At 46.7% G+C, this 14,660-nt stretch overlaps 1 protein-coding gene across 18 annotated transcripts in view; it reads left to right on the top strand.

The window, feature by feature from the left end:
- Positions 1-14,660, top strand: part of MTSS1 (MTSS I-BAR domain containing 1) — a 161,387-nt gene that overhangs the window by 117,387 nt on the left and 29,340 nt on the right. For all 18 annotated transcript variants that reach the window (XM_070222479.1, XM_070222477.1, XM_070222473.1 and 15 more), the window contains 3 exons: positions 7,179-7,263; positions 9,461-9,552; positions 10,956-11,030. In XM_070222479.1, the coding sequence (XP_070078580.1) occupies positions 7,179-7,263; positions 9,461-9,552; positions 10,956-11,030 (252 nt within the window). The remainder of the gene's footprint in view (positions 1-7,178; positions 7,264-9,460; positions 9,553-10,955; positions 11,031-14,660) is intronic.

Here is a 14,660-nt window from a genome sequence, read left to right as displayed (position 1 = left end):
AGGGCTTCTCCGGCTCCCTGGCATAGCTGTTGGGATATTTCTAATATTTTGGACTTGAACATAAGCTGCCTCTGGTTGAATGAACGTGTCCCTCAGGCTGTGGGGGAGGGACTTAGCGCCTGTTGACTTTGTGGGGAATGTCGGTTGTGTGTTTGGAGATTAATGATTCTTTAATAGCCAGTGGAATATTTTCTTCATTACACAAACAGGAGTTGCCTATTACCTCTGTGCTTATGAAGCTGGGGGTAGGCAGCGAACTTAATAGCTTTTCATAGTTGCTGCGGTGCGTGTTCGTGAGGCTGCTGCTGTTACAGCTGAGTATGTGGGTTGTGGCTTCCTGATGCCCAGTGCCAGAATGAGTGACCCCTCATTTATGGGAGAAGGACACCTGTTCCACTAGTCTGGTCATTCTCAACAGGGGCAGTTTTGCCCCCAGGGGAACATTTGGCAGTGTCTGGAGATATTTCTGGTTGTCATGACTTGGGGTGTGCTACTGGCACCTAGAGAATAGAGGCCGGGGTGCTGTGGATCATCCTGCAGTGCACAGGACAGCCCCCACCGCAAAGAAGGATCTGGTTCAAAATGTCAGCAGTGCTGAGGTTGAGAGACCCTGCAGCAGGTGACTGTGCTGTCCCTCGGAACCCCTCTCCTGCCGAAGTTTCAGAGCGCCTTCTCCTGTCCAACAGTTCTGTCTGACTCCTAATCAGCCTTCCATCAATATGAGCCCTCCGAGGGGCCACCGAGGCGCACAGTGACTTATTGTAGCCGTGCGCTTCGACCCAAGCACTTCCTAAATCTTGCTGGCCCTTCCCCCTTCTGCCTCTGAAGCCGGGCCTGACAGAATGGCTTTTCAAGCCTTGCTCGCCACCTGCACACTGAGACCCCCGCGGCAGCCTGTCCATTCTTCGCCCCCTGTGTGCAGAGATGGAAGCCGCCTGCAAATGAGGTGGCATGGAGGTATGGGACAATGCCACTTGATGAGTGCCACTGTCCCACCCCTCTGCAAAACCACCGTGGCAAGTGGCAGTCCGAAGGGTGTACATGTTGGGCTTTTTTTGGGGGGCGGGGGGGGGGCGACAGTGCCTCTGTTGCCCCTTATTTCCCCCCATCCTCCCCAAAGCAGGCATTAAACAGTTTGTATCTGTTTGTGACTTTAATGTGCCTCCTTGTGTTCGGTTGGGAACGCGTCCAGCTTGTCATGGTGGAAAGAGCCTTGGGTCTCAGTTAAAGCAGAGCTTGGATCGTGGCTGTACCGCTTCCCAGCCCTGTGGCCCTCGGGCAAGTTCCTTAACCCTCCCGAGCGCCAGTTTTTCCCTTTATAAAATTGAGGACCATAATCCCTACCTCACAGGTGGCTGCAAAGATTGCGTTCCCTCCACCTTTTGGTAGGTCTTCCCTTCACTGTCTGCTGGCCTCTTAAGGGCCTGGCCCTTGTCCTCAGCATCTCTGGAGTCCCTTTAATCCTTGCTGCCCAGCAGATATTTAGTACACGGTGCATTGTGTCCCCACAAAAGATAGGTTGAATTCCTAACCTGTGCATGTGACCTTGTTTGGACATAAGGTCTTTGCAGAGGTAATCAAGTTAAGATGAGGTCGTTAGGGGGGCCCTAATCCAGTATGACTGGTGTCTTTATAAGAAGAGAGAAAGTTGGACATGGACCCATGCAGCGAGGAGGATGCCTTCACATGTGTGTCATGTGAAGACAGACAACACACACAGGGAGGAGGCCAGGGGAAGACAGAGGCAAGACTGGAGCCACAAGCCAAGGATTGCTGGTAACCACCGGAAACTGGGACGAGGGCAGGAAGAACTCTCCCCTGCAGGTTTCAGGGGAGCATGACCCTGCCAGTTTCAGACTTCTAGCCTCCCGAACGCTGAGAGAGTAACTTCTGGTTGTTTTAAGCCAACTGGTTTGGGGTAGTTTGTTATGGCCGCCCTAGGAAACTAACGTAACACTCAATAAACGTTTGTGGAATTTGTAAGTGTTTTCATATGCAAAACACAAGGTATTCTGCCTGATGGTCAAGCCTCTGGACTTTATACTTCTTTCTTTCCACTGATTGTCTCCTTTGCAGGGCATCCAGTTTAGATCCCTGACTGATTTTCTGCTGCTTTATTTATAAAAACCTTTGCTTGTTATGGGAGAAAGTTCTTACATGTACCACACTGAAAATAATTAAGATTTTTGCCATAAAGTATATTTGCATCCCTCGGCAGCGATCGACAGACTTGCATTTCTTTTAGCAATGGAGTGATTCCTGGTTCTAGGAGGAAGCATGAGACGCCATTTACCCTTCCTCCTCCTTTCCGCTGGCAAGAAACAGAACCAAATAAAGTGGCTTTAAAAATAAGGAAATGTAGGGGCCAGCCTGGTTGCACAGTGGTTAAGCTTGCACGTTCTGCCTCGGCAGCCTGGGGTTTGCTAGTTCACATCCCGGGTGCAGACCTACGCACTGCTTGTGAAGCCATGCTGTGGCAGGCGTCCCACATATAAAATAGAGGAAGATGGCCACGGATGTTAGCTCAGGGCCAGTCTTCCTCAGCAAAAAGAGGAGGATTGGCAGATGTTAGCTCAGGGCTAATCTTCCTCAGGGGGAAAAAAGAAAAAAAGGAAATGTATGCTCTTACAGAACAGGAGCCCCAGGTCCAGAGGGAGAGCAGGCTCCCAGTGTGTTAATTTGGCGGCACAGTGAGGGGCCTGGGGACTCAGGCTCCTCTGTCGGCAGGACGGGACTCGTCCTAAGGCAGGTGTGCCCGTGGCCATGAAGATGGCTGACTGCAGCACCTGGGCAGCCTGCTTCCTGTTCATGTCCCGTGGGGGTCTCTCTGGGGGGGTTGATCCTAAGATCAGGGAAATTTTCCCTAGAGGCCTCTCCAGCAACCTTCTCTCCATCTTTGTCCCGTCCCCAAACCAGCCACTGCCAAGGGGGTTGGAAGTAAATCATTGGCCCAGACTCACCACGTGAGGATGAAGGGATGCTCGACCACAGTCCCCTGCTATACTCTCCAGTTTAGCAACTCTCACGTATCTTTGGTAGGCAGAATAATGCCCCTCAGAGATGTCCACGTCCTCATCCCCGGAACCTATGAATATCTTACTGTAGTACATGGCGAAAGGGATTTTGCAAATGTGAATCAGTTAAGGATCTTGAGATGGGGAGATTACCTTGGATTGTCAAGGTGGGTCCAATACATTCGCAAGGGTTCTTATAAGGAGAAGGAAGGAGGATCAGAGAAGGAAGATAGGAGGACAGAAGCAGAGGTCGGAGAAGAGAAAAGATGCTACCCCGCTGGCTTGAAGATGGAGGGAGGGGCCACAAGCCAAGGAATGCAGGTGGCCTCTAAAAGCTGGAAAAGACAAGAAAACAGATCTCCCCAAGAGGCTCCAGAAAGAATGGAGCCTTCCCAACACCTCGATTTTAGCCCCGTGAAGCTGACTTTGGACTTGTGACTTCCAGAGCCGTAAGATAAATGTGTGTTGCTTTAAGGCACTAAGTTTGTCGTAATTTATTATAGCAGCAATAGTAAACGCGTATACCGTTGTTTCTCTAGGCTGACCTTGAATCAGTATAGACCTTTTCTAAGGTAATAAGAACCTTGTATTTATTTTGAATCTTCTGTCGTAGATATTGTAAACTTCTTTAGAAGATACACAAATATTTATGGATTAAAAAAAGGACAAACGCAGTTCGTGGTCCCGCCTCCAGGTACAGCCAGCCTGATGATAGGCTTCCAAATGAGAAACATTGCTTCCTTCATTCAGCACCAGTGCTGGGTCCAGGGCTAACAGAAACAAGTGAGATCTTGTCCTCACTCACAAGCTGCTGAGTGTATCTCAACCAGCCATTTGATTCCATAAATATTCTCACTGTCAAGTCGGAGCTCTTCCAGATGGCTGCTCTGTCTTTGTAGCTAAAGCCAGTTTCCTCTGAAGCTTTTTCAGACCTGCTGATTTTTTTAAGTTTTAGCAAAGGTCATGAAGAGCATAAGACATTGTTAAGCATATCCACGGAGCGAGCTATTTTTAGGGTGCCCCATGTTGCTGAGATCAGCGGTAATTCTAACGGCTGGGCCCCGGCGTCCATGGAGGATGTCATCTGCCTATCTCCTGCCCTCGTGCCAGTTGGAGAGAGACTCTGCTGTTTGGAAGTTTTCTCTGTAGTTCTCTGTTTCCTCCTCAGGGCTTCCTGTGCTGCGTGGAGCACATGCAGCAAGTTTAGGAACTGCTTGTTACCCGACCATAATTCAGCTGTTTCTGGAAAGCCTCGGGCTTTCCTGGGGATGATAAATGACCAGGGGGAATCGATGGAAAATATCTGGAAAGGTAACAGAAATGATGGATCAGAGAAGTGGGGTGAGGGAACCAAGCTTCGAGGTGAACTTTTCCCAATTGTAGAAGGCTATCTTGAGGAAACGGGGGCGTGGGTTAAAAATGAAGCAACTCGCCTTTACTTAGCTCTCTGTAGTAGCTTAGTGAGGGTCGGAGCTCAGTCCCCTGGAAGCGGTTCGACAGTTCTAGGCTCAAGAAGCAAACTTTGAGAGCTGGGCTGTAAAGCCCTAATACCCATAGTAGTGTGTAGATAAGAAGGTTTGGCAGAATCTTCTAGGCTCTCAGCTCTGCCCCTTCCCATCTCCCTTTGTCTGCAGTAAGTGCCATATGCCGAGTGGTTCAATGCATAGACTCTGGAGGTTCCGCCCAGGTTGGAATCCCACTTAATAGCAGTGTGACCTGGGACAAATGATGTAAGGCACTTTTCCCGTCTATGAAATGGGGATGATAATAGTACCAGCACAACTGGGGGTGTTGGGAGGGTTAAATGAGTTCATGTGTACAAAGCGCTCATGCAGGGCCCAGCACATCCTGAGCGCTCTACAAATGACTCACCTTCCCGTGACCTTGGACGCCGCTCTCCAGCATTTCAGATGCCTTCGTGCTGTTCCACTGCATGGCTGTGCTTTGTGGTTTATTTCCTATAATAGGATTTTGTTTCCAATTTTTACTGTTGTAAGCATTTCAGTGACTGTTCTCATAGGTAAGGATTTGCTCTCATCCTTCATTGTTTCCTCTGGTTAAATTTCTAGGAGGAGAGTTGCTGGGTCAAAGAGGGGGCTTGTTTTTAAGGGTTTTCTTGACTGGTGCTGCCAAATTTTCCACCAGAAAAGTACTAATTTACACTCCTACCAGCAGCGAATGAGTGTGCCAGTTTCCTTGCCACTGTGGCCAGGTTATTGACTTTTAATCAAATGAAGGAAAAATTGGAGACGTTTCCCTGGGGATAAAGTGGTTCCCGTCTTTGCTTATAAGCCGTAAAAGCTCAAGAGACCCTGCAGAAGACGCCCAGAGGGGAGCTGCTTGTGTGAAAACAGCGCCCTCTCCTGGTCCTCCCTGGTAGGCAGGGCTGAGTTGCAGTGGACAGCATGCAGAGGAGATCTGCAGGTGCCAGCAGCTGAAGGGTGACGTTTTCCAAAGACTTCCAGCCATTTCATCAGTCAGCCTAGGTGACTTTGGGTTCCTGCTCAGGTTCTTTTCCAGCGGTGCTTCGTAACTGGGGTGCTTGGCTCCCCAGTGAACACTTGGTACTCTCTGGGCACGTCTTTGGATGTTGCAAATTGGGGGGCTGCTACTGACTTCTAGGTAGAGCCCAGAGATGCTGCCAAACATCCTACAGTGCACAGGACAGCCACCCCAACAAAGAGTCATCCAGCTGATATGTCAGTAGGGTTAAGGTTGGGAAACCCTATTTTAGAATTGCTCTAGCAGGCTTCTCTTTTCAGACTAAAATAAAATATAGAAATATTGATATATAATATTTATCGTTATTATGGCTCATTTTTTCTTGTTTCTGTTAATCTGTTTTCCAGAATAAAATGGAAAATAGGAAGAACTGAAACAGTAAATTGGCGTTTCTAGAAGAAAAGGCGGAGGGGAAAATACAGCCCTTAATAATACCACGAGTACTAATAAGGGAGGAGATTTTTCCTGTTAACTGAACTGGGCTAAACCTGCCATATGTTCTTGCGGCTTCCCTTGATGGCCTTATCTGTTCAAAATAGGGCTTCGTTTGACACTTCCCACCCTGATTTCACGAGCCCCGGTGCTTTACGAACATTTATAATTGTGCTTCTCCGTGCTTGGTGCAGAATTACTGTCTGTAGTTACAGTTGGCTCCCCCCGCCACCCCGAGGCAGTGCTGACTCCAGCATTGCTTCTAAGAGGAGGAAGGAAGCGAACTTCAAAAATAAGCTTAGCAAAGGGTGTGCCCAAGGGGAAAAGTATGACAGGAATTTCTGGAAAATCCAACTGTGTTGCAGCTTATTTTGACCTTTGCTGAGCTTGGGGACTTCTTTCACTGGTGTCACCCAAACCCACGAAAAATACTCTCGTTTTGCTTTAGCCTTGCTAGTCTCTGAATTACTTGTATGTTACAGTACGTGTCTTGAAACAGTTAGCTGGGGTGGCCTTACTAGCTGTTCTCAATAATGCTAAGAAGATTATTTTGCCAGAAGTAGGGGGGAGAATAATCAAAACTACAGCTTTTCCCTAAATATCAGGTAGTATTTTGATCATCTTCCTTGGAACATATTTTTCAGACTACAAGTCATGACCCAATAGTGGGTTGTAAAATCAATTTCTAGGTCACAATCAGCATTTAAAAGAGTCAGATAGAACAGAAAATATTAGAGGGTATTGTATATAGTAAAGGTAACTTTTGTTTGGGTGCTTATATAAAAATACCTCACTATACATATGTATTTGTGTGTGTGCGCATGGTGAGAAGTCTGAAGGTGGTGGCTTAGGTTTTACAACATGGTGAAATCTGGCTTGTTTGTAGACTCTTTCATTCTCTCTCTCTTTTTTCCCTGAGGAAGATTAGCCCTGAGCTAACATCTGCTGTCAATCCTCCTCTGTTTGCTGAGGAAGACTGGCCCTGAGCTAACATCTATGCCCCATCTGCCTCTACTCTATAAGTGGGATGCCTACCACAGCATAGCTTTTACCAAGCAGTGCCATGTCCACACCTGGGATCCGAACCGGTGAACCCCTGGGCCGCCGAAGCAGAATGTGTGCACTTAACTGCTAGTGCCACCGGGCTGGCCCCTCTTTCATTCTCTTTTAAAGATCTCAGTGATTCCGACCCATTGCCTGGCCTCACCATCGCCTCTCTTGCTTTTTCAGGTGGTACCAGGGAGATTGGCTCCGCCCTCACCAGGATGTGCATGAGACACAGGAGCATAGAAGCCAAGCTGCGGCAGTTCTCGAGGTGAGGAGCGTCCTTCACCCACATCTCAGAGCCCTTGCGGATTTCGGGCTAAGGAAGCCATGCTGTGCGAGATGTACCACAACCCGCCTTCAGCAGCACTGGTTTCCCCATAGCGTTTAAATCCCCACAACCCAGCCCTCCTCACAGCCCATCACTGTGCTCACTCACTGGACTAGCATTTGCTGGGTATCTGCTACATGCCGGACACTGGTCTGCGCACTGGGGATATAGTGGACATCCAGATGGCCTGGGTCTCTGCCTTGATGGAGCCTGCACCCGCTTCGGGGTTTTCTCTGTGCTCCTGTGTGTCTCCTCTCCTCTGTCAATATGAGGAGTGGTGCATCTTGCTTAGGCCTCCCCTGCCCCCCGCAGGAGCCTCTTGAAGAGGAGCTACGGTACTGGAGAGTGAGGGGACCCTGCTGCCCTGTTCCCTGGGACCTGTGTGCTCCCTCCAGACCCACCGTGGAGGACAGTGGTAGCTCACAAGGACCTCCACGCTGCCAGCCTCTTGTCTGTTTCGCCAGCATCCAGAATGGATGGATTGGCATGGGGATATGGAGTCTCCAGGGTTGGAATGAGGATGGACATTCTTGCAGGCAGATCAGCCTAATTCAGCAGTCTCGCACTGTTCTGCTTTAAGAATTGCAAGTTGCATAAGTGGCCACCAAAGTGGAACCCCTCTGACCCTCTTGGTAGGGCCACCGTGGGAGGCAGCAGAACGCAGGGGGAAGTGTCTAGTCTAGGAGGCAGCCAGGCCTGGGTTTGAATCGTGGGCTGGCCACTCACCTGCTGTAATCTTGGGCTTAGGTCTCAGCCCCTGTAAAATGGGCATAAGAATCTCTGAAGGTTCTCGTGAAAATTAATGTCCACGCAGCAGAAAGCACCTGCTGTAGCAGGTGATACAATCTAGCTTGCTTCTCTCCTTCTCACCCCTGGAGGGTGCTCCCCAGCCTTATCCTTGGAGAGTGCTCCCCAGCTCACCCTTGGAGGGTGCTCCCCAGCTCACACAGGGCCCCCTCTCACATACCTCATCTTGTTTTATTCTCGGGCCAGGCCTGTGCCACCTCACCCCATTTTAGTGGTGAAGAGACACCAATTCAACAACCACTGCTTATTGAGGACTGACTATGTGCCAGGCCCTGTCTTAAGGGTATAGAGGGAATAGGACCACTTCCTGCTGAATAAACCTGCTATAATGTCAGGGGGTGATAAATGACGTGAGAAATACACAGGATAGGGGATGGGTGGCAGCTGTCTGACATGGGTGGTTAGAGACCATCTGTAGTCAGAAGAAAGATTTGAACAGAGACCTGGAAAAGGTGAGGGAGTGAGTCGGGTTGATGGCTGTGCACGAGGGGAGGGAACCATAAATATACCCCGATAAGAAAAGGGAGAAATTCTACCAAGAATTTGAAGATGAAAGAGCAGTCTGAGGACACCTCCTTGGTAGTTCTTGCCAGTGCAATTCAAGCAGTTCTCGGGCATTTTCTAACTATTCTGCAATATCTGTATAATGTGGGAACGGGCCACTTTTTCTTCCGTTGCACAAAAAACCGTGGGTTCCATGGCTTGCATGATTCCTCTGTGTGGGGAGCCACCTTTCCACGTGTCTGTGTGTGGTCTGTTTGGGGGACCACACAAAATGAAGGGACGTACCTGCAGAGTCCTTCACCTGTCTGATCCAGAAGCTGGCAGTCCAGCGTCTCTTTCTCTAGGCTGTCTACGATGAGTCTGCGTTCAGGACTTAGAATCCTGTATGCATATCAGAATCTTGTGGGTCCTCTAAAAAAAATAGTAATGCTGGGGCCCCACCCTTGAAGTTTCTATCAGCTATGGGATGAGGCCCGGGTGTCTTCACCTTCTTAAAGCTCTCCAGGTGCTGCTTTTGTGCAGCCGAGGGGTGACCCCACTCGTCTGCAACCTTGCTTGTTGATAGGAGCATGGGAATTTAAATGGGAAATGCGAGGAGAGGTCACGCCAACCAGTCATGTCAACAGCTTCTTCACAGCCATTGGAAAGCGTTCTGAGAATCAGCTTGTTACGAAATTGGGGGATTTGCCTGTGAACTTGGGCTTACTGTACTGCCTCGTCTTGCTTTAGGTAATCGTGATTTAGGTAAGTTCTGACAACCAAATGTAAGTCTTGACAACAGAAGGTATCTGTTTAATTTCTCCTTTTCTTTCTCTTTTGGTACAAGTGCTTTGATTGATTGTCTGATAAACCCACTTCAAGAACAGATGGAAGAATGGAAGAAAGTGGCCAACCAGCTGGATAAAGACCACGCAAAAGGTACAAGGGCAAGCCACCTGACGCGTCATAGCATCACATGGGGTGTTGCCTGCTGCTGCCTCTGCTAGGTTTATTGGTGTCACCCTAGGACCCTACTCTGTCCCTGCTTCTCCTATAGTCTTTGGTGTTGGAGGATAAGGAGTCAGAAGTGAGCCCACTGCAGGACTCAGTGCTGGTTTTTTGGCATGAAACATCACTTGGCAGCTGATAGCCTTCTTGCTCAGTGGCGTTAACTGCAATCAGCTGAATTAAAAGTGAATTCTAGTGGCAGGCTTAAATGCCACAGAGTCACCCTTAAGACGTTTCAGCACATTTTGAAAACTTAAACCTTTAATGATATAAGCAACCTCGGGTCTCCTGCCCAGAACTGGCCATTCTCTTTGTATACGCCTTCAACTGATGTGTCTCAGTACCGCATGTGCCAGGCTCTGGGGACAGTGTTCCAGACAGACACCACCCCTGTCTGTCATCCTGGAGCCAAAGGGTGGGGGCCGGGGTGGGGCTGGCGGTGTGGAAGGGGCAGGAGACATTGCTCCAAGGATCATACAGCTTGCAGTAAGTGCTGGGGAGGGAAAGCATGGGGGTAGATCTAAGGGGGTGAAACTGGAAAGAAAGAGTTGGCTAACAGGTGATTCCAAGAGCATATAAATCAGAGTGCTGATAGGCATAGGGCTGATGGGAGGGAACCGTCAGGATGGCTACGAGGAAGCTGGTCCAGTTGGTAATTAATTGAATGTGAGGGCAGAAAAGGAGAGAGGTGTCAGAGGCGACTGTCATTTCAGATGTCCACGTCTGGGTGATGGAGATGCCAGCAACAGAAATGGGAAGTCCAGGACGGGGTGGGCACTGGTTGGGGAGAGGAAGTGGTTGTTGGGGGAAGTGGTGCATGTGGGCTGCCCCTCCTCAGTGTCCTCAGTGCCACAAGTAAGGCAGCTGGGCCTTTCCCAGTTTTTTCCCATGTGGTCTGGTTTCTCCTCCTGTCGTCTGAGGTGCCCTTTTCTGAATTGTAACGTCTGGCTAGCGTCTTGCCACATGGGTTCTTTTTTTGGGTGAAGCCCTGTGGATTTTGGCCTTGGGAAAGTAGATCATATTGAAAATATTTCCTGATGCTGGAGCTGAGACATTGTGAATTTTTCATTTTTAGTGAAATCTTCCTGAATGACATCTCTGCTCAAAGCTGGTAGGGGTGAACACTTTAGAAAGACCATAGTGCATTTTGTTTTTTTGTGTTAATGAACCCCTTTGCGTAAAATGGCATCGTGAGATTTTTATCATATCGTATTCTGATAAAGCTGTTTACTGCATGTCATGCTTTATGCTTTCTGTGATGAAATTAATGGCTCTTCCTAACATTTTCTGTTGAGCAAAGTGATAAAATTACTCAATCTTCTGCTTTCTCTTAGAATATAAGAAAGCTCGCCAAGAGATAAAAAAGAAGTCCTCAGATACGCTGAAACTACAGAAGAAAGCGAAAAAAGGTAACTTGACAAATTCTGCCGTTAGTAGTGTTACTTTGGGAAAATGAACTGTGCTTGATTTGTCTTTGAAGCAGAAAGTGTTCAGTCAGACTTCCTTACATATCACGGCCCTGGAGAACAGATAGAAGTGAATGGAATCTATCTGAATTAAAGTTCTCAAGCGCAGAATATCTGTTAATTTGAGGCCCTTGCAAAGTTGTACTTGACTTGTTCCCTCCCCCTGCCTTTGTCTCCAAAATTTGACAGTTTCCGTGCCTATTGTGCGTTGTAACGAAACCTATAAATTTCTTGGAAGCCTTGGGATAATGCATAAAAGCCTTTATGCAAATGTTCTATCGTAATTATTACAGAAATTATGTCATTTTCTCCTCCATCTTTCACAGCCTATAATCTCTGAAACCCTTGATTAAGTCTTGTGAGAGTGTTAGAAATGGCTGCAGTGGGAGCTGGGAGTCATGGCTATGTAGGGAGATTTTTCATGGTGTTCATGAGGATGGGACGTCAATGAGGAAAACCCAGACGGGTGCAAGATGCCCCTCCTCCCCACTTATCATCATTCATAAACCAATACACTGTCAGCTCTGTGACCCAGCTCAGCCCTTCCAGCACGGACTGGGAGTTTGAAGAGAAAAATCTAGCTACATCCAGTTTGCAAGCATTTGTAACATTTTACTAAGACCTAAAATGTAGGGGCTTGAACTTGAGAAGATGACATTCCTTACAGACTATTTTTTTTGATGCCACGTTTTTGAATTTGCTGTACCGCCACTGATAAAATCGGTTTTTCCCCCCCATCAGGCTGCTCTGTGTTTAGTGTTTCTTTGGAGTGACCTTTTTAGGTAGAAATCCCCAAAACTAAATTTCCTCTTTCTTAAACAAGGAGTTCTCATTTGGAATTAAAAGGAAATACATTTGGAGGGATGGAATGGTTTAGTGGAAGGGGCGGGTGAAGACAGAACAAATTTTTAAGCTTTGACATTTATGGGAAAAAAAAAATATCCCCCCAGTTCTTATAAAAACCAGAAGACCATTTCAGGACAAAGGCAGTAGAATTTTCTCCCATAATCAGATCTCCTGTTAGTATTGGCCTCAGTTGTTTGTTTTGGATATGTTTTTCTGGTCTTCGTGCTTCTCAAATCTACGTTCTAGGGCACCTGGGAACTAGAATTTGACAAGTAACAGGGTTTTTGGCCAGTAACATTTTAGTGATTCTAGAGGTAAATGTTTATAAATAAAACTGTCACTGTATTCCATCAAATCTGAGGTCCCGTGGAAGAGCAGGCTGGTACAAATTTGGAGCTGAGCTCTACCTCATTGATAGCCTGGCAGCTATGAGATAGGATAGATTAATGGGTTTGGAGGGAGGGTCCAGGGAAGATGCTTATGACTTGGCAAAGGTTTGGGAGTTTGGTGAAAAGGACGAGGTAAGAAAAAGTAGCTATTTCCCTTTGCTCTTCCAGAGTTCTCCTTTCAGAGGTTCTTGGTTGCAGTTGTAATCCTTTTATCAGAATTCTGCATGGAGGCTGAAACAGTCCTCATCTGTCACTCAAAGTCACTGGCATTGTCCAATTAGCAGCAGTTGGACCTACAGGGGAAACCTGATAGGTTGTTTGCAGTGCAACACAAAAGGAAGTTTCTGGCAATTAGACTCACCCAGTACTAGCTCAGGCCACCTAGAAAGGATAACAAACGAGCTTCCCATCAAGGTGCCAGATAGAAAGATTGAGGATGCTTAGTGGACTGGACTATGTAACATGAAGAGATGCTGTTGGTCCTGTTACTCGGGCGTAATTGGCATTTAGTTGTGAGGTTTCTTGGGGTACCTGATCAGGGGTTTCTGCAGCATCCGTCTTTTCAGCCCCAACCACAGACTCAGGCATCCTATCCTTTCCAGACAAGGTGGCTGCGATGTGTACATATGTCTGCAAGCTAAGTCAGATCAGTAGCTTGGAATGTTCTGGATGATTTTCTAGTTACTCCAGGGTACAACCAGAAAACAGTATTTATTTCTTTCCTTTATAAAAAAATTTTTTCTAAAATATATAAGTGCATTTTCTTTTTTGACCAAGTGCTCACATTTGTATATTTCTGGGGTGAATGGAGCTTTCTAGAAGGTACCAGAGTCATCATTCTGAGTGTGTGTTATGGAGTGCTCTCCCACAAGATGTTTGGCCTGAGAATGGACTAGGAACGCTGCAAGTTAAGAGCTAAAAGAAATCTGGTTATTTGAGGCTTCTAGTTATCTTGGATCTAGTTAGCTGAAGTTTCCCTTTTTGCTAGGACACTTCTCCATCTGTTTTGTCTCCTTCAAGTGGTAGCTTCCTGGATTCTTGGCTTGTAAAGTGTTAGAAGTTCCCTCTGAGATTTATGCCACATATTAAAATGGACAAATGCTTTTGGTTCCTTTTGTTTTTTTTTTTGGTCTAGAGCTGAATCTGATTTATGCAGCCAAATAATCACTTCCTTTTAAATGTGTTTTCAGGAAATTATCAAGCAGCTTTCTGCTGTGCCTTTTTCAAAAACTGTGATCTTTGGTCTAAAAATTCTTCTGACTCTCCTTTTCAAAATTTCAAATGCCTGTGCATTTCAACATGGTTTCAGCACTGCCCTTGACACAGGCAGACACATGGGATGTAATTATTGTGTGTGACTAGTTTACCTTAATTCTCACTCTGCAGATATCACCTTTTGTCACATTCTGTATTTGACTCTTTCTTAGTATAGTAGAGTGGTAATTTGTAATCTAAAGGTAATTAAATATGACCATCAAAAAAAACTTTTAATGGTTTTTTGGTTTTGATTAGATTTCATCTCAAAACCGTTTTAAAACGAGTTGGCATATGTGCCAGCTGTGGGTGAATGTACCGATTTTTGTGGAAGGCAGGCTTACTGAACACGAGGAGTAAACACTAGGCAGAGAGGTGGGGCTGGAGAGATGGCAGAGCAGCTGTTGGCAGGTGAGGGGGCTGGGACAAAGGCAACGGGAAGGTGAGAAAGTGACGTGAGGGGGACCCAATAGCCCTGAGCTCCAAATGGCCCCGCTCTTTGATGTCAGCTCCTGGCCTTTGGGGTCCTGGCATTGGCCATAACCCAACTCAGGGAAGGAAGAGAGGGTTGGACATGGGAAACATTTTATGTTGTTTGCTGACTTTTGCCAACTTACAGTACAAAGTCAGCAGCCTCATTTCTCATTTAATTAACTCCCGTATTATTAATTTAAATTAAAGAATTAATTATGACAAAGCCTTCTGTTTCAATCTGTAACTACTAAAAGTTTACCAGGGACTTTCTTTGAGAGAGAACTGGAGCATTTTAGTATGTGAACCCTTGAGCCTGACATTTATATAGTCGAATCTATCACTTTTTTTTTTTTACCAGAGGCTGCAGAACTAATATTATAAACCTAATAAACCAACTCAGAGTTCCAGGCTAGCGTATTATTTGCTAGGATACTAAAATGTTAAGTCCTCTCATTTTTTCCCATTTTCACCCCATCTTAAAACTTTGTATCCTAGGTTTTCCTAGTTACTTTCAAGTGACAGTAAGTTATACTTGAAAGGTTTTCTTGATAAAACATTTTAATTGGCTTCTTATGGGAATACATTCCTCATCTCTGTTTTTAAAAACCTT

This window comes from Equus caballus, chromosome 9 (assembly GCF_041296265.1).
Source record: "Equus caballus isolate H_3958 breed thoroughbred chromosome 9, TB-T2T, whole genome shotgun sequence".
Classification (NCBI taxonomy): domain Eukaryota; kingdom Metazoa; phylum Chordata; class Mammalia; order Perissodactyla; family Equidae; genus Equus; species Equus caballus.
Note: the sequence above shows the minus strand (reverse complement) of the source record. Positions and strands in the feature narration are given on the sequence as shown.